Genomic DNA, 24,744 nt, shown 5'->3' with positions numbered 1-24,744 from the left:
ATCTAAATGAAGAGGCACACTTACCGAAAGGGAAACATCCCAAACTTGGTATGTTTAAAAAAAAAATCTCATGTAAAGATGAAGAAATGAGAACCAGTGTAGACCGACTGAACTTTTTAAGGAAACTTTATCAGAAAAAAGACACGTCTCCACAGTCACAGCTGTGATACAGAACCATGCAAACCTCTTATGAGAGACAGCGTTCATTCACAGAGTTCCAGCAAAATGCAGCTCAGTAGTCAAAACGCTGCACATTTCCTTCACTATAGCATTTAAGAAATACAATATAAATAATTGAGTTTTACTTCTGGAGTGGAGTGAAAAGCTGCAGCGCAGCAACAATGCACACATCCTGCAGGGCAATACACAAGGTTGTGGCATTCATTTGTCCTTGTTGACTCAAGTGTTAATTCACAACAATGAAAGAGTCACTGATTTCCACAAAAGTAAACACTGCTTCGCTTCTGCGTAAAATGTGTGAGCTCCCGCGGGATAAATGTAGAAACAAGGACTCATTAGAGCATCGCGCTGCCCACATTTACAGCAATGAACAGCCAGACAGAAACAACGTGATGATGATGACGTCTCCGCGCAACACAAACCGTCCGCCTGAGGTTAACTGAAGGTGCCGATCACACAAACACACCGACACCCGGAATATAAAACATGTTGTATTGTAGGCCAACGCATCAAATTGTGAAGATGCATTTAATGCTAATTTGACAGATTTTTAATGTGGAATTTTTAATTCCATTTATTTAGATAAAGTGTGTAAAGTTGTTTTTAAAATATTGACACTGGTTTACTTTAAAATAATAAGAGGTACCTAATGTTTGATCCCATAATTTATACCTTTTTTTGACTCATTAATTCAAAATTCGAATAAACCGTATTGTGAGGAGACTAAAATAAATACGCATGTTACAATAATCATCTAAATTGTACGTGTTGTTTTTTTTGAAAATCCTTTCACTGTCTCCGACACCTCCCTTTAAAATCTGTGCCCTCGTCTCAACTGCTACTGTTTGACGTGGTCCCCCCGGTGGACGAACACACAGCGGAGACCGGACAGCATGAACCTGTTGTCCTCGCCTCTCATGGTCAGAATAAACCGGCACAGGCCTGTGTTGGGACTTAGAGAAAACGCACGCGCCTTGTCACAACCCGGAGGTAAGCTGCAGTGCAACTCCTCCACAAAGTAGCGCACCGCCACGCACATGTACGCCCCGTGGGTGACAACCAGAGTGTGGACCGGGACCCCCCCGACCCCGTCGTCTGCCTTCCCCTCGACGGGAGACGTCCGCGGCGGCGCCGGCACGGACGTTTCGTCCTGCCCTCCGTCGTGCCAGCGCTCGGCCCCAATTTGCTGAAGCATTTTCTCCAGAAACTCTTTGAAGCGCTCCTTCACCTGAACACAGCAGAAGTCCGTCAGAAACCTGCGTCTCTCACGGAAAAGTGTACGACGGAAATATGAATAACTGCAAATGTGCACATGGAAGTCAAAAGGTTGTTTCATTCAAAACGGTCACAACCTTTGCCATCAAAAACAGGCGTCGTTCTGACGCATCCACCTGGGCCCTGTTTGTGATTGGGGGTGGAGGTGAGGGGGGAGGGAGGGGGGGGGCAGCACTCTCTGTCTTTGAATATCTGCAGCATCATCGTGATGATGCACTGGTCACATACCGGGTCGGACCGGAGTTAGGTCTGACGAGGTGTGTTTGAAATAGAACATCCTTCCTACCGACACCCCCGCATGCCCACACACACACACACACACACACACACACACACACACACACACGTCCTCCTCCCACGCAGCCTCTAACACAAATAACACACAGCTAAGTGGTGACTTTTTAATCGGGGCAGTGACGAACGCTCTGCAGTTGTTTGACGGTGGAACGACGTGTACTTTGATCCCCCTCATTCACACCTTCGAAGGGCCCCGGCAGATACATAAGAAATACAATCATGTGGATGCAAAGAGACTGTGACATACCGGTTTACATCCCTGCAGAGCCGGAGGCCGGCTGAGGAGATGAGTGGCTTCTGCCATCTAGTGGCAGTATGTGTGCATTACATCACGGACGCGTTCTTCAGATTAAGGGAGAATTTTATACCCACTAATGGTGCTTTTCCATGCAAATAGTTTTGTTTTAAGGTCCTAAAGTTTTCTGATATCTACCTCTAAATTTTGTGCTTCCAACCATTATGGTTATGATAAATATAATTTGATTGGTGCCCCCCCCCCCCCTCAACGTGCTGAAAAATACCTCTTTCAAATGCTTTATGTAAACAGGAGTCTTGTGGAGTAATTTCAGAAGAGAGACATTTATCAAAAATTAGCATCTATTTAATTTGTAATGCTAAATTCTTTTTTTTTTTTTTTTTAGATTCCTTATCTGAAGCTAATTCATTACAATCACTGTCCTACTGTATATGTCAGTAACGAACTGAAGGACAGTCCCAAAACACCAGGACACAGACAATAATGTGATGGGATGAGGAGTTGTTGATGATTTAATACTGAATTATCTGCTAAATAGTAATGCTCATCTGTCAGAGTGAAGATATATATTCCTTGGCGGTAAAAAAAAAATTGAATAGAAAACATGTAGTGGCTCTCTGTTCCAAAGACAAATAGACAGAACTGTGGTTATTATAATAAACTATGTTTCATGCAACAATGTTGTGGCGTCCACTGTGGGATTATTAACGTGAGATGCTGTACTTTATAAATCCAAGTAATTTTGTGTAAATGACACAACTAACTATGAACTGACCGAGACCAAAGAGCGCAAACAGAGAGACAGACAAATACAAATGAAAACGGATCAGCGGAGAGGACGGGGACAGAAATGAATAATAACCACGTCCAAAAATGAAATGACAAAGAAAACATCCTCATCCTCACCTGCTCCTGAGTCTCCCCCTTCGGAGGAGTGAAGCCTAGAAGCGACTGACCGGCTGCGTGGGCCATCTCTTTCATGTCCTTCACTGGTCGGCCCTCAGCTATCCCGAAACTCTGAGAAACAACCAAAGGATCAACTGGATAACTCACCCGGATTTATTGATGAACAGATATACTTCAAGTAAATGTTTTAGCTTACTATGAAATCATAACATCACACGGAGGAGGTGCCACTCACTTTCTCTTTAAGTAAAGGGTCGAGCACCATTTGAAGTCCCAAACAGCTGCTGTTGTGTTTCATTATTGTTTCAGCCGTCTGAAAGAAAAACAAACAAACACAACAATCATCTCATCAAATACTGAAACAACCTGTTGTTAACGCTTTGTAGATTAGAAGCGGGTTAGTTTTAACATTTGCGTACTTTCTATTCCAATTATTACTCACAGGAAAAAAAAAAATCCCACAAAATGAAAAAGTGTGGGTTTGATTATCTATGAAAGAGCACCTTTCCTTTTAATGTAATTACGCACACTTCTTCCCTGTTTTGATTGAATTTTCTTCCATGGAGTTCGTCGTTGACGCCAATTGTACAACTGGAGCATCTTACCTGTCGTGCCCGCAGCATGTCACTAACGAACACGTCGCTGAACGTGACATCTTTCAGGTATCGTCCTGCAGCTTCAGCCTGCTGCAGCCCGGTGTCAGACAGAGGGACATCTATAGTCTGGCCTGTAGGAGGGAGAGGGGAGCGTGACAATAAAGATTATGTCAACATTTAGAAACTCACATTTTTCAAATTCATATTCAGACTCGTGGTCTACCTTGTAGCAGTCCTTCTTTGTTGTACTGGGTTTCCCCACTGCAGGAGATAAATGATGTCAAAGTACAGGAGCTAATATCATTTACAGAAGTTGGGAGTCAGTTCAGCTGTCACAAACTTGATTTCATGGCAATTATCAAGTGAATGAAAGGTTGTTGTTTCACCCCGGATATACTCCACGGTGGTTGTTTTGACGAGGGCTGTGACGGTGTCTACAAGGGACGCAACTAATGCTTGTTTTCATGATTCATTCAAGGGGCGAAACGTCTATGAATGGTGGTCTCCGGCTGATGGCCTCGGCTAACTAAACAGGTCTGGAGCCTAGCAGGTTTAACACCTACCTGGTCAAGCCAAGTGGTTATTTAATCGCTCTGTGTTTGAACATCATCAAGCAGTTTTAACAAAAATTACATTTTGTTTGGTTCTTCAGTCAAAAGAAACTTGAGGTAAAATCTAGAAAACTAGCAAATCCATACATTTAAAAAAAACAAAACAAAAAAACAAACTCGCATCAATTTTGCTTGGTAACTGACTTAATCAATTAATCAAATTACTTTTTTTTTTTGGTTAATCAGTAAAAAAAAAAAATGTCGGTTAAAAAGTAGAAAACTATCAAATCCCTACATTAAAAAAACTGGCACCAACGTTGCTTAGTAACTTGACTTAATCAGTGAATCAAATATCAGTTATTCATATTATTTTCACTTGCAACGCCTTGTGAATTGTTGTTATATTTGTATATTTTCTGTTGACAATATGTACTGATGTATAATAGTTATGTGCTCCACAAACAATTTTAATATTATATTTTAATATATATTTTAAATAGATGTTTATATTGAAATTATTATGCTATTGAAATGATCATATTAAACCAATTTTTAAAAAGTACATATCTACTAATGTTCCAGATAATGATTACTGTGCCTGAATCATGCGTTCATTCTGCCCCCTGGTGGTCATTGTGAGGCACTGCAGGTTGATGTCCCGACTGTAAAGTGGCCTGACTGCGAGTTAAATACGGGTCGTGAGTCTTTGCCGCTCTTCTTATAAAACTGTCCGTGTTTACTGTTAACTTCGACGCTCTTAAACTCCTCTGTGAGAGCTGCTGTTAAAACAAACCAGGCCCCGTTCAAAAAAAAATAAACACCGTCACGTGTCCCGTACCTGTCAGTAGCACGTAGCACCTGTCCAGCTAAAGACACGTTACATGCAGACTGCAGACGTTTAGTTGACCGTTTTAAATAACGACTTTTCAAACCCAAGTATATGAATTTAACTACGTTTTTTTTTTTAATTTTTTTAAATTTTAAATTTTACTCCAAAACGTAGTGAGGTTGTATGTGAACCCACTGCTAAACTTAATAAACATTAAACACACACGCGTTAAATGCACTTACTGTCGAACAAAGGTGAGGCCAAACGTGAGCGCTTTCATGCTCCGGAAGTTCAGGACGGGAAGTAAACGCATTAATTCACCGGTAGTTTCTTGAATGAAACTGCTCTGAAGACGACAGCGAACCGCTGCGGTCGACGAGAGTTGGGGAGGAGCTGCTTTTGCGTGACTTTCCTGCAAGTGGCCCGCAGGTTGTGCAGAAGAGCGGTTTCTCCTGCCAGGTGTTTAGACCACAATACATGCTGGTGAGGTAAACAGACCCTCTTCTGATTGGCTGGATTAGGTTTGGAAAACGTGACGTAGCCATCAATTCATAATACAACAATGCACCGCTTGCTGCTGTTTTGTTACAACAATTTAAATAAAAAAAAGTAGCCTATTAAACAAGTGTTTTCATACAGACTGTATACACACGGTTGGCTCCAAAAATTAGGATTTAGGAGTTAATTAGAAGCAATTAAAAACAAAAGAACTTGTAACAAAAAAATGTATTAAAGAAACGTTTGAAGCTGATTAGTGGTGAAGGGGCTTTTTTGTTTGTTGGCTATTCTAATATTCATTAATTTGCTTGAAGTTTGGATTACTTTACATTTTTGCGTCATTTGGTGAACATCTCCACTGTTTTCTTTTGCTAGTTGGGCTATTTTAAAAAAAATATTTTTTTTGCTTGTTTGATTTTGCTTAACTTGTATTTTGCAGGAAACACAATTCCTTTGTTCTTCTGTTTGCTATCTTCTTTGTGATAAATAAATAAAAGAAAAACGTAATAATTGGGAAACATGTCATGAAAACTAAGTTAAACCAGAAGTAAATAACCATTATTTATTTGCATTGATGCATTAACAGTATATTATCCTACTCTAAACTATCCTCCAACACCCCCCCGCCCCCACCCACACCCTCATTTAAAATAAAAAATAAAATCATCCACACATGATCTGGCAGTGTACAGTCTTAGTTTATCGTGTAAATGCAAACCCAGAACATGTTCTGTTCACTTTACTGTCCATTACAGGATATTAATGTTGAATCCACCCAAACATGGAGCCATCAGAGTTTTTTTTTATTTTTTTATTTTTATCGTGAGGCTTCTGGGTGTCTTTTATTCATTATCTTCTATATACATTAAATGCAGCAGGAGAGAAGTCAGCTCTCCCTCTGGCCAGATTTAAAGCAGCCGGTCAACAACTAAGGAAACACCGTTATCATAACAACAAGGCAGGATTAAGTAAGCATGCTGCCATCTAGTGGTCGCAGAGCAGCATTTCTAAAGAAGTAGGAAATCAGTAATCGGTCTGAATGGTTGCTGCTGCAAAAAACTGTATTCTAGATCTGTGCATGATACGGTGGTCTGGTAGCCAGATAACACATAGGTGTCGATGCATTTATCAGACTGTCACTGGTTCAAATCCTGCCCAGGCAGCCAATGTTTCACCATGGCAACCACACAGCTGCAGACAGTTGTCATAAAAACTTAACCTACCACAAACCGTAACTACTACTTGTGTAAGGCAACAACATTTTGACTGTTGAAAGTGTTTTCAGTTTTTTTTTTTTTTAAATCTCCTTTTATTTGTATTACCTGTACTTTAAAAAATATTGAACTATTTTTTTTTTTTTTTTTTTACTTTTTGAACCTTCGTTGCTGTGATTTGAGGTGAAGCATCATTACATGGTGAGATACGGACACAGACCCAGCCTGCTGAAGACATTTGAATTTTACAGGAACTGACTCGGGGTCAGCTGTTAGAGATTCATCACGTCACTTTGTTTGTGCTGAAAACGGAAACATCAGTTGGTTCAGGCTTTGTCCACTTCCTCATCTGCACGGCGATGCTGCTTTAGTCTCTCTGCTGCCGATCGTCTGTCGGCGCCGAAGATAGTCGCTTCGGTAGCAGGATGCAACGAATGAGTCATGGGTTCGATACCCACTCAAGATATAACACTCTGGTACGTCACGAATGAAGCTTGCACGTCATGAATAACACTGGTACTTCACAAAACAAACAAAATAATACAACTCAAAACGACAACAACAAAAAACTAAAACTGTGTTGTTGTGTTTTTAGATATCACATTGATGTTTTCTTTGAGGATTACAACGTTTGAAATGTATAAACCTTTCATTTCCATCCCAGGATACAGCTATCACACACGATTCCTGCATTTTATGAACAGTGTGGCTATATTTTGAACAGTCTAATGTAGTCTCACAAATGTATGAGACATGTTCAACATCTTTTTGAAGTGATCATATTAAACAAAAATGTAATTTTTTTTTTTTTTTGGTTAATCAGTAAAAAAAAAATAAAAAAATAAATGTCGGTTAAAAAGTAGAAAACTATCAAATCCCTACATTAAAAAAAACGGCACCAACTTTGCTTAGTAACTTGACTTAATCAGTGAATCAAATATCAGTTATTCATATTATTTTCACTTGCAATGCCTTGTGAATTGTTGTTATATTTGTATATTTTCTGTTGACAATATGTACTGATGTATAATAGTTATGTGCTCCACAAACAATTTTAATATTATATTTTAATATATATTTTAAATAGATGTTTATATTGAAATTATTATGCTATTGAAATGATCATATTAAACCAATTTTTAAAAAGTACATATCTACTAATGTTCCAGATAATGATTACTGTGCCTGAATCATGCGTTCATTCTGCCCCCTGGTGGTCATTGTGAGGCACTGCAGGTTGATGTCCCGACTGTAAAGTGGCCTGACTGCGAGTTAAATACGGGTCGTGAGTCTTTGCCGCTCTTCTTATAAAACTGTCCGTGTTTACTGTTAACTTCGACGCTCTTAAACTTCTCTGTGAGAGCTGCTGTTAAAACAAACCAGGCCCCGTTAAAAAATAAACACCGTCACGTGTCCCGTACCTGTCAGTGGCATATAGCACCTGTCCAGCTAAAGACACGTTACAAGCAGACTGCAGATGTTTAGTTGACTGTTTTAAATAACGACTTTTCAAACCCAAGCATATGCTCTCTTTGTGATAAATAAATAAACGAAAAACGTAATACTTGGGAAACATGTCATGAAAACTAAGCGAAATAACCAGAAGTAAATAACCAATAGTTATCTAAGCAGAGGGGCTTTTTCAGAAGGTCTAAAGGTCTCTTCAGGGGGCAGTTCATGGAGCTCTCAAATAATTTGGGGAAACTGGATCAGTTGTCTCTAAGGCACAAAGAGACGCACCAAATGAGAAGAACAACTTCATCATAGTTTCAGAATAGTTATGACTGAAAAAAGTCCCACTTAGGGATGAATCCAAGTTTGTGTCAGAAGGAGACGGGTGTAAACCCCACAGCGAAACATGACGGTGGGAATATAAAGTCTGGAGTTTGGACACCTGCACCGAATGGACTCCACCCTGAGCGAGGAGAAGCAGCGCTCCTTCTTCGGAGACGTGCTCCACCCTCTGGTTTGTATCTGCAGCTGGAGAAAGAGCTCAAACACACCTCAGATTTGAAGAACACGTTGAGGACCAGTGATTGCTGACCGTCATGGACTCGGTGACAGCTGATCTCAGCATCACTCTGCCGCCTGAACATTCAGGACACACAGGAACATACTGCAGCCTGTATTTAAACCGCCAACCCCACGCAAGCAGCGTGAATGAATGACGAGAGCAGCTGGAGGCCGACAGCCTCACGGACACGCGACTGAGAAGGAACACAGGCGTGGGAAATATCGAGCTGATGTGGTGTCACACCCTTTAAAGCAGAAGTTTATTGAACAGAGGTTGTGCAACAGACATTTGAGGTACATGATATGAGTTATAGTAGAGGAGAAAGAGAGGGGTGGAGGGGAGGGAGAGGGGGGGGGGCAACTCAAAGGGGAAATCTGCACCATTGAAACTTCCAGATATCAGAATATTTATGACTGGACATGACAGGTGGAGCTCAAAACCATTATGTTGTTCAATGGGAGTCCCAATGGTGCGCACACACAATATCTTAGACCAAAACAATATCTGTCTCACATACAGCCTCCATATTTACTGACATTCATAGTGATTGTGGTCGTATAAAGCAAGAACTGTACTTTGGCCATGATAGGAATGCTGCTGCTGTTGCTGTTTTTTTGTTCCCTCTCAAACACAAACAAGTCAGATGTAGCACCAACATGGACAGAAACGAACACGCTTGAACTATCTGTGGTATAAACACCTCAAAGTATATGTGCCCCCCCCCCCCTCTACCCCTCACATCCCCCTTCCCTCCTCCAATATAGGGTAAGTCCAAGTAGAAGCCTTGCATATTTCCTGTTTCCCATCAAACTAAGCAAGTTGTTCTCCCACTAAAACAGCAGGACTCTTCCACAAACATGCTAATTTGTTGTTGTTGTTGTTGTTGTTGTTTTTTCTCCCCCACTGTATTCCTTCTCCTCTGTTCCAGGCTCCCTAACTGCAGAGGTATAGGTGACGCATGTGTGTTTTTATATTGTCCAGTAATCCTGAGGTATAGGAAATACCACTGATGCAGAATGTGACCGAAGACGGAGAGCAAAAATAGATAAAAAAAAAAAAAAAAAAAAATAGGGGGGAAAAAAAGGAGACATGCTATCTAAGCAAACTGTCAAACTGTACAAAGAACATTTCCAGTCGAATACTCATTTCATGTTCTTCTATCACCATCTACTTCGTTTTTTCTGAATGTATCTCTTAAGCAGTAAAATAATTATATTATAATACAAATGTTTATAAAATAGCAGCACACTCAAGTGACACATCACAACTATGTAATGTTATTTTTTTTTTTTTTGTATAAATGAAACAAATTCATAGCTTTTAGCAGCGCAAAAAGACAACAATAAAATATTGACACTTTTTTGTTGATGTCTTCACACCTCCTCCTCCTCTGTCCTCTCTTCACTTTGGAATACAGTATCTCTAAATCTTAGAAAAACCCCTTTTGTGGGTCTGGTCACCCCATAAAATATATCAAACACAAATTGACAAGGTGGTCTCAAATATATAACACATGCAACAATACATTGCAGGAAAGAAAATCACAACCCTTAGGTTTGGGAGAGAGCTTACATCAGGCAAACAGAGGCACGATGAAGGGGTCGTAGCAGATATTCAGACGGGGGATGTTTTGGCAAACGTGTCATTAAACTGCTCAGTTTTACTGAAAAACATCGGATCCCCACGTTCTCTTCAGACGGAGAAACAAACACGCAGCACCGTCATGAACAGAGTCGAAGACACCCTGCCGCGTGTCCCGTTAAAAACAAAAATAAAAATCATCTGTCTCTTGTTTTGTGCTGACGAATCCCCTTGCCAATGATTTAAAGCAGCAAAGCTCACAGGGGACAGATGTGTTCACTGACAGACAATCGGCCCTGAATCGGCCCAACACAAGCCAGCACCATTAAACAAACAAACAAACAAACAAAAAAAAAAAACTGACCAACCACTGCAACACACATCAGTAAAGGTGGTTTTGAACGAAGGCTCTGCGCTGTCTTAAAATCGCAAAACCTCATTGCCCTTTGAAGAACATGTGCAAATACTGGATGTTGTGACCACCCCTTTTTTTTTCTCGTAAGCTCATCGCCGCCCTGTGTGGCTCTCTGTGGCTGTGATGCAGATAAATAAAAAAAGATTCAAGTAAAAACAAATATTTCATTTCTTGACATTGTAAAAGAAAATCAAAGAGACCCCACGGATCAGAGCTCTGTGTGTATGTGTCGGCATTTTCCAATTCATTTTTTTTTTTATATGTTCAAATTGTCTGAAACGGTTCAGACTCATCGATCAACTTGCACCTTGCTTGAACAGGAATGTTGTTTTTTTTATTATTTTTTTTATTTTTTTTTGGAATGTCCTCTCATCGGTAAGCCTTTTTTTTTTTTTTTTCTTTTTTTTTTTTTCTTTTTTCTTTAAATCGGACTCTCGCTTGACAAGGGTATGTCTGATGATTGGGAAACCAGCCCTACAAAGTAAACCAAAGAAAAGGCTAATGAGAAAAAAAAAAAGAAAAAAAAAAAAAAGAAGAAAACATCCATTTACCTCCGATCACCGTCCGACGCATTTCATTTTGTACTTATCTCCTGGGGAGCATGTTCTCAAAGTGCTTTGCCATTGAAATCATATAGGGGAGCTGAAAAAAAAACAACCCTATGTGGGACTCCAGATGCATTGACAGTATATTATCCTACTCTAACCATCCTCCAACACCCATCCCCCCGCCCCTCCCCACCCTCATTTACAAGAACAAAAAAAAAAAATCATCCACACATGATCTGGCAGTGTACAGTCTTAGTTCCTCGTGTAAATGGAAACCCAGAACATCTTCTGTTCACTTTACTGTCCATTACAGGATATTAATGTTGAATCCACCCAAACATGGAGCCATCAGAGTTTTTTTAATTTTTTTTTTTAATTTTTTTTTTTATCGTGAGGCTTCTGGGTGTCTTTTATTCATTATCTTCTGTATACCTCCCCCCCGGTCTCCTACACAGCAGCATCCTCCTGCACCTCTAAAATAAATCCGACCACCCTGTGCCGCGCACCGGCGTGCCCTCCACAGCTCCACAGTGACGCCTTAGCTGTCCCTGTCTTTTGAAATCTTTTCCTCAACCTCCACCATCTTTATCCCTCCCTGCTATTCAACAAGAGGAGTTTCTTCAAGGCGCCGTCCTCTCCCGTTTTTCCACATGTGAGAAGTCAGCGCTCCCTCTGGCCAGACTCAAAGCAGCCGTTCAACAACTAAGGAAACACCATTATCATAACAACACGAAGAAGAATGAAGTAGCTGTAATATCTCATTATCACAATGGCAGAAATAAACCTCAAGTGACATCGAGTCTGAGGTGAAACGCCGCTGGGAAAAAAAAAAAAAAAAAAATGCTCTTACAAAGATGAAGGGGGCTGAAAGTCCCTTCAGCCGTATCCTCCTCGGCCAAATCTTTTTTTTTTTTCCCGTCTCACTCCCGGTCCATGCACATGAGTTTACCGTACAACCACGATGCACTGTTAATGCACGAAGGCAGCGATATAGCGTCGATGCCCTGTTATTCAGATGGACAGAGTACGTGTGTGTGTGTGTGTGTGTGTGTGTGTGTGTGTGTGTGTGTGTCCTCCGCTCGCGCCGTTCGATTTCAACATCGACTTTGCTTAAGTGCCCTCGCGCCAGAGAACACACACCGCGACTATAGATACAAGATCACATGTAACACTCACGCCACGCACACGCGTCATCCATGCGCACACACACAGAGGTGAAAACACACATGCAGCCACGCTCGCAAACACGCACGCGCTTGCTCGCTGCATCCACAAACTGACACATGCAAGCAGCCTGACAAAAGGAGCTTATTGATCTCTACTACTCAGTTCCAAAATATGATAATATTAATAATAATAATAATAATAATAATAATGATAATTACTAATTACTAATACTACCAATAATTACGATCATCCCAGCCTTTTCCCTGGAAAACGGGACCCATCAACTGTTCAGCATCATGTTCTCACGGCTTGCTCCGTCTCAACGCACGCCGACCTCCTGCCGGTCGAGGAGATCCAACACGTGTCCTCTCTCTCTCTCTCTCTCTCTCTCTCTCTCTCGTTTACACCGCAAATGTAAATAGTGAGCAAAAAAGAAACATAAGCACCCCCCTCTGCTGTGATCCCATGTATGCAAATTTCTGAATGGTTTCCACGACTCCTAGTATAACAGCCTCGTTATCAAGCTATGGTTAAGATATAACTTAAAAGATCATACTACACAATCAAAGGCAGAATGCAAATATGATTAGCTTCCCTTCTGTATATCCAAGGCACCACAGAGCTTCATGTCATATCAAATTGGTTGCTTTTAGACTAGGACATCATAGAAAAATCTACTTCGTGTGCAGGTGGTTTCGACTTGAAGAACAGAAAATCTACAAAAAAAAAAACAAAAAAAAAACTAGCAAGCATTGTTCTTTTTCTCTTAAAGGGCTTGTGTTTTTAAAATTTTTCTTCTTTTGTTCTTTTTTTCTGCTTTTAAGGAAAGTTGAGGTTTTTTTTTCATGATGGTTTTTTTTTAAATGTTTTTTTGTTGTTGTTGTTGTTGTTGTTGTTTTTGTAAATCCTGCGCAACGATGCCCTCTGCTGGTTCACAAGTTGACATCGCGGACATCTGTCGGGGTGGAGGACTGATCCAGCTCGTCCAGGCCTTTCCCGCTGGGGCCTCTCTGAGTCTGCTGCTGCTGCTGCTGCTGCTGCCGCCCTTCGCGTAGGCTGCTCACCAACACGCGCTCGATCTGCTCCTGGCACTCTTTGAGAACATCCTGCAATGCACAAAGAGAAGACAAACAAGCTGTTACAATACACCCATTTTAATCTGCTAATGGGGCAGCGGGGCTCAAGTCAGCGGAACGCTTTTTGAAAATTTGATGAGACTTGTTGAATGGGAGTCTATGGAGCCGGAGGCTTTTTGGAGCCGACCTCCGGTGGCACTCGGTGGTATTGCAGCTTAAGGCGCTTCTGCATCAGTCAAATTTTTCAGAGCCGGAAGCTACGTCCACTTTTATATACAGTCTGTGATCTAAGCTTATATTCTCACCTGTGAACTTTTTCCACAAGCGAGTACTCCAGCTAACTCGTCAGTAATACGGCTGAGACTAGACATCTGAAAATCAAAGCATGAGAAACGAGGGCCCTTGGTGTGGCAGCAGAGGGACCCCCAGGCAGCGCAGGCCAGACATTTTAAATGACCAAAGACTTTTCTAGCTGCTCCGACTGTTGCCAAAAAACAATTTGCGCAGACACGGGCCAGACCGAAGCATTACATCAGCCCACCAGGGTTGTGCTCTGAATACCACCCCCCCTCCAGTCCTCATGTGCATGCACACGCATGTGCGCAGACACACACAGCCCCCCCTTCTTCCCCCTCCGACTCCAACCCACCTTTGCCATTCTCAAACACACACACAAAACCCAAACAGAAGTAACCTTGACAACGGCGGCTGAAAACACAGGTAGTATTAAAGCTATGTTAATTACATCCACCTCCTGTGGGAACACAAAGGTGGTGCTTTTTTAACGAGAGCCAGTCTGCGAACCCGCCCGCCCGCCCGCCCGCGGGGGGATCCGTCCCAGACCCGGCCGGCTCGACTTACACCATCAAAGGCCACCGAGGCAACCTGAGAATCCACCTGGGAGAAGAGCCCCTCAACAGCACCGAGGCCTCATATCCTTCCCTTGATGGAGGGTTGAGTGAGGGGACAGCCCGGCGCAGGAAGAGAGAGCAACTCTCCGGGGAGGAGGGAGGAGGAGGAAGGGTGGTTAGAGGAGCGCTGAATGGGGTTGCTCGCAAGAGCGTCAGAAAAAGGTCAAATTGTTTTAAGGTGAGGAACAGCGATGATAGTCTTTAAAGATCTTCAGGAGTAAGAGGAACTAAAATTCCTGTCAGGAGTTGATAGAGAGTAAACACTGCCCTCTGCTGGTGAAATACCAGAAAACACCTGATGCTGCTTTCTTTCATGCACGCACATGCATGACCCTCCCTGCCTTAAAGCACCAGGCGTCTGTGGGAATCAGGCCAGAGAGATGGGTGAGAGTGTGCCGCTCACGGAGCAGGAAGACATTCTTTTGAAAATTTACAGCTAATTTAAACCTGATGGGCCGCAGTTTGAGCCGGTGTTTTAGCCTCTGGTGCCGCTGGGCCTTGATGAAACGAGAACTGAGCCCTCGCTCACATCAGAATTGCTTTCGGGGAGGTGCACGCGGGGGCTGAGTGACGAGAGGTCACGGTGTCAAAGGTCAAACAGCAGGACACACTGCAGGGTGAAACATGTACCATGTTGTCAGACCGGTAACTGGTTGAAAGTTTTGACACATGGCCAACATTAAAGAGAATTTCTTGCGAAGTAAAAAAAACAAAAACAAAAAAAACCTGAATGAATGAATGCAACTTTTTTTCTGCTGATATCTGAGATTTGTATGAAGTAGATTCTCCTATGACATCTCTTAATTATTGTTTATTGTCTGAAGTCATTTTTTAAGCTCTAAATCCATGAAGGCTGATTTGATGTCGAAGTCGGACTGATCTGTGCTGCACGACTTCAGGAGAACATTTTCCTCCGCAACGGTGTGACGTGGAGGAAACCCGACCAGCGTCTGTCCCTTAATCTTCTCCAGAGGGGCGGCCCACTAACGTAAGGGGGTGCGCACACACACTCACACACACGCAAAAATCTTCCCACCGACGTGTGCCCTCCCATTGGTCATAAAATCTCAATTCCTGTGAGAAAATTAAGTAAAGCGCAGTACATGTAAAGAAACTGCCTGTGTCTTACCACAAGAATGCACGCCTTCACTTCTTAAAAGAACCCCCCCCCCTCCCCAACCCTCGCCCTTCCGTCTCTGCTGCTCTTTAGAGCGGCAGTTCGGATCCCATGCCAAGCCCCATGGGCTTTATTCGAGAACCTTTAATGACTTCAATGTGTGACTACTGGAAACACCAATGCTGTTTTCAGAGAAGCTGGAGGTACTTGGACAATGAAGGGGCCAAAAGCACTGAATAAATTGTCCATGGGAGGTAGCGCTAAACTGAAGCATCTTATTTTGCATCCTCAAAACCGGAAAACACATGACCACCTCAGATCCTCCCTCGTAGCTCCAGTCCTCCATCTGCCCCACCTCAAACCTCATACTGCAACAATCCATCCCTCTGACAAATCAAGGCATGCACATTATCCCTGGGCGGCCTTTGTGACACTGGCAGCAGGAGGAAGGCGTGCAGACAGACAAAACCAAGAGGAAGAAATGTGTGAAACCGTGGAATGTGTTTTAACTGCTGACCGTACCACACAAGACACTGTTAGCAACTCTGGGATGACTTGGTGGTCAAGACAGCTGAAACAAACACACACACACGCACACGCACGCGCACACACACACACACACACACACACACACACACACACACACACACACACACACACACACACGGATCTCAGGGAATCTTAAAACAAAATATCCGGGGGCTGACACTGGAAATAAAAAGTCACCACATGACTCGAATTTCCGCAAGTTACAATAGAAAATGTGACCTTTCTCTTTCTGTAGCCCCGCACACCGAAACACCACGGACTGGTGATGCCACATGCTGCGTTAACAGAAATAATGTGTCCTAATAAGTGCACCTTTGTTTTAAGTACATTTCCGTGAATGGACAATGAATTAGAAATGTGAATTAAAAAAGAGAAGAAAGGAGAAACAAAAACAGGAACAAAGAGAGGAAAGTGGGAAAATGTGTGTCTGGTGTCTCAGTGTGTGACCATGACTGAACAACAACAACAAAAAAAAAGATGAATGAGTGAAAACCTCTCGTACTTCTCTAACTTCTATTTCCTGTTTTAATCAGTCTGCAGTAAACGGGAACTCAAACGCTTTATTCTACGTGAGTCAAGAGTCTAATTTATATCTCTCTTATATTCACTGTCGAAGACTCGTGTGCCGTTTAGGAGAATCGCAGCTGATCTGTCGCACTTTGAACTCAACACATTTCATATTTTTCTTCTATGTCACACAGGCCCGTCTGCCCCCCCCTCTCGACCACACCAGGTGAACGTGAGGCAACACACATTCTTCAAACCGGGTCCAAAGATGGTGACTTGGCCCTATCGCATTTCCACTGGAAAACCACAGCTTCTGGATACCACAGATGCCAGCAGGGTGCCAGAGCGGCAGGGTGGGGTGGGGTGGGGGGGGGGTGAGGGGGTGGAGGGTTGGTGGCGTTGGCCATGATGCTGTTGGCAGCAGCAGCTGCAGCAGAGGTTGGCGAAAACTCGCTTCGCCTTCATATTTTGCCTGGCTCTTCGGGCCGCGAGATGCCGCTCTACCGTGTTGGCGAGCCGCGACGCTGCCGGCCAAAAAACAAATACAGTGTGTTGTGTTGTGCACGTTTTAGACCAAAAGGCTCGAAGCACCACCCTGAAGACTGCAGTCAGCGTTGAGGTGGAGACGGTGGTTGAGCTCTTGGTAAAAGAAGGTAGGGTAAGTGTTAAAGTGACACAGTTTAAGAGCATTTCCTCTTTTTGCGTGTCTGAAAGCTGAAATATTCAAATGGTGACAAAGACCGCAAATAGAAGTGAAGCCGCTTGTTAACGCTGACAACTACTTCTGGGCATCTGTCTGTGTTTTAGTTCTGTTTTTAAGTTCTTAAAGCAGAAAAATATTCCGTATTGAGTTTTGGTTGGACTCTCTTAGCAGTTTATACTAAAACCTCTCATATATGTTGAATTAGGAAGGATGCCCTCTGCTTCGCCTGCTGTGTTTACTGCGAGCCATGGCTTGTCTGATTCCAGGAATGTAAAGGAGTTGATCATAAAGACACAGAGCGACTTAATTCCCTCAAGTCGGAGACCTCGCAGCCTAAACACACTGAGGCCCTGTGCTGCTGAGGCCAGCTATTTGTTTTTCCTCAGCTGCTGAGCGAGACTTCACACAGCTCGCACCAGAGGGAGCCATGCTTTCCAGCAGTGATGCATTATGGAGCATAGGAGGAGATGAGAGAGGGCCGATTGTCGCGAGGGAGGCATGACACCCCCTCAGTGTCCTTTTCACACTTCAACAGCTTTCCTCCTCCTCCTCCTCCTCCTCCTGCTTTTTCGGACAGAGTTTAACTCACCAGGGCCAACGCTCGCGACCAGTGCCGTGCCCACTGATCTGCTCCCCGTGCACACATTAACCCAAATGTTTATATTAAGTCTGCTATTACTGACCAAAAGGCTTTTTCATCATGTTTGGTATTGGGGGCGCTGCTGGCCAGGGAGAGGGCTGCCGAACTGGAGCCGGTCCCCGAGCGCTGCTCTCCGGCTGCCCCGCTGCTCCTCAACAGTTCGGATGGGTCAAACTCGGAAGACTAATGAAGAACAACCTCACTTGTCATCTCACAGTCTGGCTCTCCTTGCCTTCTACAGTTCTGCCCATCTACTCAGCTATAGCAAGCTGAAGGGCCTTTCCCCTCTGCGTGATGAAAGCCAGGCATCTCAGAGTCAGTAGGGGCCTTTGCCTGTGTTTGGACTCAACTCACCCACCGCTGCAACATTCGCTGTACCCAGACAGCCACACAACAGCCTGGCCAGCATTCCTGTCAGCGACAGAGCGGTATACAGTACAGTACAGTATATAGCTCTCAACCTGGCTCGATTTAGAGGATTCTTTATATGAGGAGGCCCCTGAACAGCCGGACGGAAAAGAAACCTGCCGCACGCTCCCTTAAAGTCCAGTCAAGTGTATTACAGAGAACACTGCATAGAAACCAGCGCAGTTAGCTGCAGCGTGTGAATGAGCTCTTTTAATTAGGGAATTTTATGCTCATTTTTTAAATTGTTCTTTTGGTGACAAATATTGGCAGTAAATCTTCCCCAAAATGGATTTGTGGTTCGATGAATTCCAGTGAAGCTAAATCTTGAGTGCCGCATTTCAACATTTCAATTTTGCAAACACGCAGTCTTAACAAACATGTGGCATTTCTTAACTTTTTACTGAAATAACTGCAATATTTTCCCTCAGAAGAAGCGAGTTTGGTCAAAAAAGAAAATAATGCTTGTTAACAGTCACAGATTGTAAAACTGTGTTTCAGTGGTAATGAGATGACTTAATTGTGCCATTTCCCTGGAGACGCAATCTGACTGAAGAGTGAACAGCAGCGGATTCAGCGTTATTGGTACAACTTTATATGTAATTGCAGACATCAGTTAGGTGTTGTCTTAACTTTTACTCATTCAAATAGTACTCAGAAATATCCTCCTACACTTTTCAAAAGCTCTTAACTAAACCCTGACTAACAAGAACACGTTTTGTTTTTTTGTTTTTTCAGAAAAAGAGTGTCTTGCTCAACCAAACTTCTCTGGATGTGTTCAAGGAGTACAAATCAAACTCACCACTTCTGTGTTTGTGATTTTGGCCAGCAGGTCTGTCAGACTGTCACCCCACTGCGACTGGTCAGCGGAATCCAGCTGTAGGCCGCAGATCGCTGCCCCCACACTTCCTGTGGCAATCATGGAGGGAGGGTACATGGCGAATCTGAAATCTGTCAAGGGAAGAAACGCAGATTGAGTTAAATGTTGCGTTAAGGAAGGAGTCTTTGGTGTGGCGGATAAATGGTTAACCATTGCACTGATTTACCACTGCATTCATTATTCACCTGGTGCAGTTTGTAAATTGCACTTTTCAATTCATACGCTCCACAAAAAAGGGGTACGGATACGTCCCTCCCCGAGACAATATGATTTGGTAATCTAGCAGTCAGCTAATAAATACTCCCTCTATTGCACTGGGTCTGAACGTGGTGCTCACTAATGACCAGGGGCCGGGATAATGAGGGTTCACTTGGCTTGTAAAGGAGCTGAAAAGCAACCACCCTCACCCACTCCCCAATCCAGTCCCCCTTTTCCCCAGCCCGGCCCCTTTTCTTCCATCTCCTGAGTAAATCGTGTGCTTGCTGAAAAAAAGCCCCATAGTGCTTGGAAAAGGAGGAATAAAGAGGCTCAGTGCCTTTGCCAATGCGCACTGCTGTAGGTCCTTTTTCCACGTGTGGTCACAGGCGTGCGTCTCAAAGACCAATAACCTTGTTAGCTCCCCTCACTGTCATTCATAATGCAAATGAGACAGCTTGTGAACGGGCCAGAAGCCCGAAAAGGCAAGGCAACTGGCATACAGAGAGAGAGAGACAGACAGGGAGAGAGAGGTTAACTCTTCACACACACACACACACACACACACACACACACACACACACATTACTTTCTCTATTCTCTCTTTATGTCTTGCTCAACTTCTACCTTTCTCTTTGGACAACACAAGGCCTGCTTAGATGAGCCAGTGAATGGCACACATGCCCCGGTCTTTGTTGCTACAACAGGCAGCGGTTTGCATTGGCGGCCCTCCTATCTTTTAGCATATTAATAGAGTGGCGGGCCTGTGAGAGGGAAGGCAGAAGAGTGTGACTCCATTGTCCAGAGTCATCACCTCATTTCACCCAATTGAGAGACACAGCATCCGTCCCCTTGCTGCTGATAGCGATTCAGCGAGACAGGCTGGACAAAGACTGCGGCTGGACATGGGGGGACGGGGAGGGACGGGGGAAGGGGGGGTGAAGAGGGAGGGATGGACGGTATGGCTACAAGGCAGTGAGGAGAAAAGAAGGGGAAGGTGGCGGGTGTGGTGGTGGTGGTGGTGGTGGGTGGGTGGGGGTGGGGGAGGGGGGTGGACAACTCTGCTGCACATCACTCTCAAGTCTGTGTCCAGACCCTTGTGAGGTTTTTTTTGGAAGAAGAAAAGAGTCGCCCTCCGGTGACCCTCACCTCCTGCCTCCCGTCCAACACCCCCTCACCCCCTCCCTCCCCCTCCCCTCCGAGTATTTCTCTGTTCCTGGGCCACCTATGGGCTGGAGGAGTGGGCAGCGGGGGCATAGAAACAGCCTGCACATTAACATATTGCCATATTCAATTGCAAAGCAAACTGCGTGCGATGGCTCTGAAGGAGATTTTTCTTCCTTCTTTTTTTTTTTTTTATTTTTTTTTATCTGGAATCAAAGAGGTAGGCCCTTTGATAGCTGCAAAGGCAGCCCTCGCTGCCTTTTTAACATGCACAGCCAGGCGCTTTCTCATCTTGTGGGCTCAGTGTTGACAAATAAATGAACTTATTATACACCCCTGTGTTCGCCGCTGGGCCTCTGCCAAGGGGCGATTTATTAAAGGCTACCTCGAGCCAAGAGGAAAGAGCGCACAAAGCCCCTCGGCATTACATCACTGCTGTAAGAGCACAACTTTTCTGTGGAAGGGGACGAGGACAAAGGCATACACGCATTTACTGTAAGTGTGCAGCGAGTGCAGACTGACAGGCGAGGCGACGGACACCTCAGAGACACAGGCCAAGAAACAATGCAGCGATGCTTTAAGATGACACACACACACACACACACACACACACACACACACACACACACAGCACAGATGTAGGTTTGTGGGAGAGCTGAGTGGTGGGCAGTGGGCAGCAAGCTGATTTTTCGCACTCAAGACAAGACAGGTCTGTAGCAGAACAAGGACGCTGCGCGTGCAGCCGATGCGGGCTGACACTCCGGCCTGGTGGCTGCTGCATGTGGGGGGAAGAATGGACGTATTTTAGGAGGCCCTCATTGATATTCATGTTGAGGATAAACAGTGTATGTAGCTGAGTGGGGACGCCTGCGATGGAAAGCTCCCTGTGAGCAGCGGCTGGCTGGCCTGGCCTGCACGCCTCTCACCCCCTTCAATGGCCCTTTCTCCTCCCGGTGCCCCCTCGTCTCCATTCCTCCGTGTTCCTACCCCCATGAAACTTCATCCTCAGGCCTCTCTGGTCACACAGTCTGCTGCCCCTACATGGCCCACTCCTTCTGGGTGGCTGCGATGCACAGTATGCACATTAAAATTGTAAATTAATTAAAGTTGGAAAGTTGAGTAACAGCCAAAAGAAGAAAGAAGAAGAAGAAGAAGAAAAAAAAACAAAAAACCCTCTCCTGCGCCCTCTCGCCTCTTTCCAGCGCTATAAATCAGGGTCTTGTATTCTATACGTGTCGCTCTTATTGACCGTGTTTATTAAAGGAGTAGCATTACGAGGACCCGCAGCCCGTTGACTGATCAAGGTCAAAAACAAACATCATTTTGGGATTGGCATGACAGTATGTTTCACCACTAATGCAACACAGACTGGTAGTCAAAACAAGTCCTGTGGAGTGTGGCTCAGACGGTCCACCGAGTGTAGCTGCTTCAGTCAAACAACAACAACAACAACAACAACTTCTCGACTGGCGCTGGAGAAGCTCTTCCACATGTAACAAGGGGGAGGATTAAAAAAAACAATGACTTGATACACACTTGCTGTCATACTCAATTAATTATCGTTTAAGACTGTCACTCTGGAGACAAACAAAAAAAAACTAAAGTTGGGAAAGTCTGAGTAACGTGCCGTGCTCAAAACCGTGAGTTCAGCTCATTTGCCAGAAAACAGAATTCCATGTTAATTGCAGCATCCTGTGACAGCTCTCCTCAGCCTTTCACCATCATCTCCACGGTCACAGCTGCAGCCTTGAGGAGGTGGTGCTGAGGAGCATACGGATTTAGATGAGGGGAGGGGCGGGCGGGGGGGGGGCGGGCAGAGGAGTTCACGTTTCTCCACAGTGCAAGAACCCAGATTGATAACTGTACATGTGCTAAATTATAAAGTGTGTGTAATCATGGTTACAGTTTAGATGAAACGAGCTGTTAAAGATGTCTGTCTGTCTGTCTGTGGAATTAAACGCTGTTTTCAACCCATGAATCTATTTTGTACTTAGTTATGGAGATCTTCTGTACTGTCACACTGCCCCATCTTTGCTTCAGCAGCTCATTACATTACATTTCATACCACTCATCATAGCACTTTATCACTAATGACACAATTTGGACTCATTATTGTGCCCACAAAGTTTAGCAGAACTGGTTTTAAGGTATAAAGCACCTATTAAATGGAAGGAACTGCAAACTGCCTTCAAACTGAAGTCCTTTATACTTTTTGTAGTTTCAAAACTACATTATATGACATGTTTGACTATACATTTTTTCTGTTGAAAAGGATCTCAATCTCAATCACACCTGAATAAATAAAGATCCAAAATATGAAAACCTTATAAAGAGGAGAAAAAAAAGAAGAAAAAAAAAGGTCTTCAGAGAAGAGAGGACAAGGACTGAGAGACACTGTGGTTTCATGACAAAACTGTTCAGGTCAAACTAGCTCACGCTAACATTTACTTTACTTAAAATCACAAATATTAGTCTTTGTAGTTAACATGACCTCCAAGGTAAACATGTCAGCCTGAAACGATTTTGATTTCTAAATCTTTTTTGGGGGATAATTGTAGACAAAAAAATGTGTCTTTGTGTTTCGGGTGTGACTCAGCTGGCCGCAGTATTTACGGCTCGGTGCTGATTACAGCAGTGAGGTGAAAGGGGGGGAGGTAACTCAGGACATACCACTCGATGATTCACCCCGTGTCACATTTTTTGGAGCATACTGTCAGGAAGCTCCCTCCTGCTTCATCTGTCGACGATGTGGCCCGGCCCAGACCGGACGCGAGCCCTCGCATCGGTGGAGCGTGTTGGAGAAATTATAATTTGTTGGAGGAGGCAGCTAATTTGTTGAGGTTCTGACTCATCAAACATGAAGGGGGTTTTATGTAAACAAACACCAGTAAAGACCTTTTTTATTGACCACATCTGAGATGAATCATCCATCTCCAGAATGCTGAGCCGAGCCCGGAGGGGATTCTCCACGGAGCAGCCACTCGGAGAAGAAGCTACGAGGAGCATTCCTGCCTCTGGACCAGAGAGACTTCACAGCCAAAACAAATCGGGACTTATGAATCATATTAGGAGTATCTGAGTGGTCACCGCTGCGTAAATATGGGCACGTCTTAGTTCAGAGTTTATAGCCGGAGTTTGGGGACACGTTGTGGGATACAGACGACAGCTTTGGAGAGCTTTACTGCCTGTGGAGGAACCGTGTGAAGCTCTCATCCAGCTTTGTAGGTCTGGATAACAAACGGAATAAAATGTATCGATCAGACCGGCTTGGAAAAAACGATGATCTCCGATTTTTTTTTTCCGTAGCTCGGTCAATTGTCATAGCACAGTGCTAATGTGAGATAGCATAGTATTTGTAGAGCAGGACTGCAAAGTAAAGTATTTCACTAGTAATTTGCTCACCTGGAGGTTCAGTCAGGTAAAACAACTCTGACATGTAAGTGGGGTTAGAACACCAGCTTGATGGCAACCTGAAGGGACTGAAGAGGGATCAAATTAAACTTTTCAATCTATCGAGCGTGCTTTATGGCAAAGTGGACATGGGATTTTTTTGGGTCATTGATAAAATAATTTACCTCTGGAGGTTTGGTTTTGTACCGCTATTTTACACTAAAGTCTGTGGTGAGGGTCACTTGCTTTTCCACCAAAAGGGAGCGGGGACGTGCTGAAAGCCAAAATTCCCGAATGCGCCGGTCTGATCTATGCATAATTCCCAAGATGCTGCATAACACCTAAACGCAGTTAAGATGCCGGGTTTATACGTTCTGTGCACTTCATTACTAAATACTTGCTTTAAATCTAAACCTCAGCTACCCTGTAATATGCTGCATAAAAAAAACAAACAAACAGGCTAATTTGTTCCAGTTAAAAGACAAAGAGGGCCCATGCAGCGAGGCTTGACTTCCACTTTCATGTTTGTTAGCTGGTGAATCATTAGTTTGTCTTGGAGAAACTAACCAGTTAATCATCAAGTTACTTCACACATACTTCAAAGACAACTCCACAAACCAGAAAAAAACTGATCAAATACTATTCAGAGTTAAAAGAACGACTACTCAGATACTTTAAATCGCTTGTTATTTAGATCCCAACTTGTAGCAAAAAAAAAAAAAAAAAAAAAAAAATTCTTCATTGTGTCCTGCGGGACTATTGACTCTCGCATGGACACCAGTGGTGGCCCCGATCCAGAATTTTCTTTTGATCTGCTTCTATGACCATTGTCACCATTCCATGCATACCATTACAGGGAGAGCTATTGTATGGCGTATTT

General features: G+C 43.7%; 2 protein-coding genes across 3 annotated transcripts in view; both read right to left on the bottom strand.

Moving 5' to 3' along the window:
• Positions 1 to 108: 108 nt before the first annotated feature.
• tigara (TP53 induced glycolysis regulatory phosphatase a) lies at positions 109 to 5,229 on the bottom strand. The gene is made up of 6 exons (XM_069163428.1): positions 5,133 to 5,229; positions 3,734 to 3,771; positions 3,520 to 3,641; positions 3,150 to 3,227; positions 2,915 to 3,025; positions 109 to 1,408 (listed from the first exon to the last, which is right to left on the bottom strand). The coding sequence occupies exons 1-6, from the start codon at positions 5,201 to 5,203 to the stop codon at positions 1,019 to 1,021; spliced, it is 810 nt and encodes a 269-aa protein (XP_069019529.1). The 5' UTR covers positions 5,204 to 5,229; the 3' UTR covers positions 109 to 1,018.
• A 3,608-nt stretch (positions 5,230 to 8,837) lies between these two features.
• Positions 8,838 to 24,744, bottom strand: part of ccnd2a (cyclin D2, a) — a 145,264-nt gene continuing 129,357 nt past the window's right edge. For both annotated transcript variants that reach the window (XM_069162206.1, XM_069162205.1), the window contains exons 4-5: positions 19,038 to 19,186; positions 8,838 to 13,433 (exon numbers count right to left, since the gene is read on the bottom strand). In XM_069162206.1, coding sequence (XP_069018307.1) covers positions 13,260 to 13,433; positions 19,038 to 19,186 — 323 coding nt within the window. In that variant the 3' untranslated portion in view covers positions 8,838 to 13,259. The remainder of the gene's footprint in view (positions 13,434 to 19,037; positions 19,187 to 24,744) is intronic.

This window comes from Embiotoca jacksoni, unplaced genomic scaffold, assembly GCF_022577435.1.
Source record: "Embiotoca jacksoni isolate LCO1_2020_lvr unplaced genomic scaffold, fEmbJac1.0.p SCAF_3, whole genome shotgun sequence".
Classification (NCBI taxonomy): domain Eukaryota; kingdom Metazoa; phylum Chordata; class Actinopteri; family Embiotocidae; genus Embiotoca; species Embiotoca jacksoni.
Note: the sequence above shows the minus strand (reverse complement) of the source record. Positions and strands in the feature narration are given on the sequence as shown.

What these genes read in the sequence shown, in the direction of transcription:
- tigara (XM_069163428.1), bottom strand. Translation starts at nt 5,203, where the DNA reads ATGCGTTTACTTCCCGTCCTGAACTTCCGGAGCATGAAAGCGCTCACG. An exon ending in CAAAGAAGGACTGCTACAAG is followed by an intron (nt 3,642 to 3,733) that starts GTAGACCACGAG and finishes TCCCTCCTACAG; the next exon opens with GCCAGACTATAGATGTCCCT. An exon ending in ACATGCTGCGGGCACGACAG is followed by an intron (nt 3,228 to 3,519) that starts GTAAGATGCTCC and finishes TTTTTCTTTCAG; the next exon opens with ACGGCTGAAACAATAATGAA.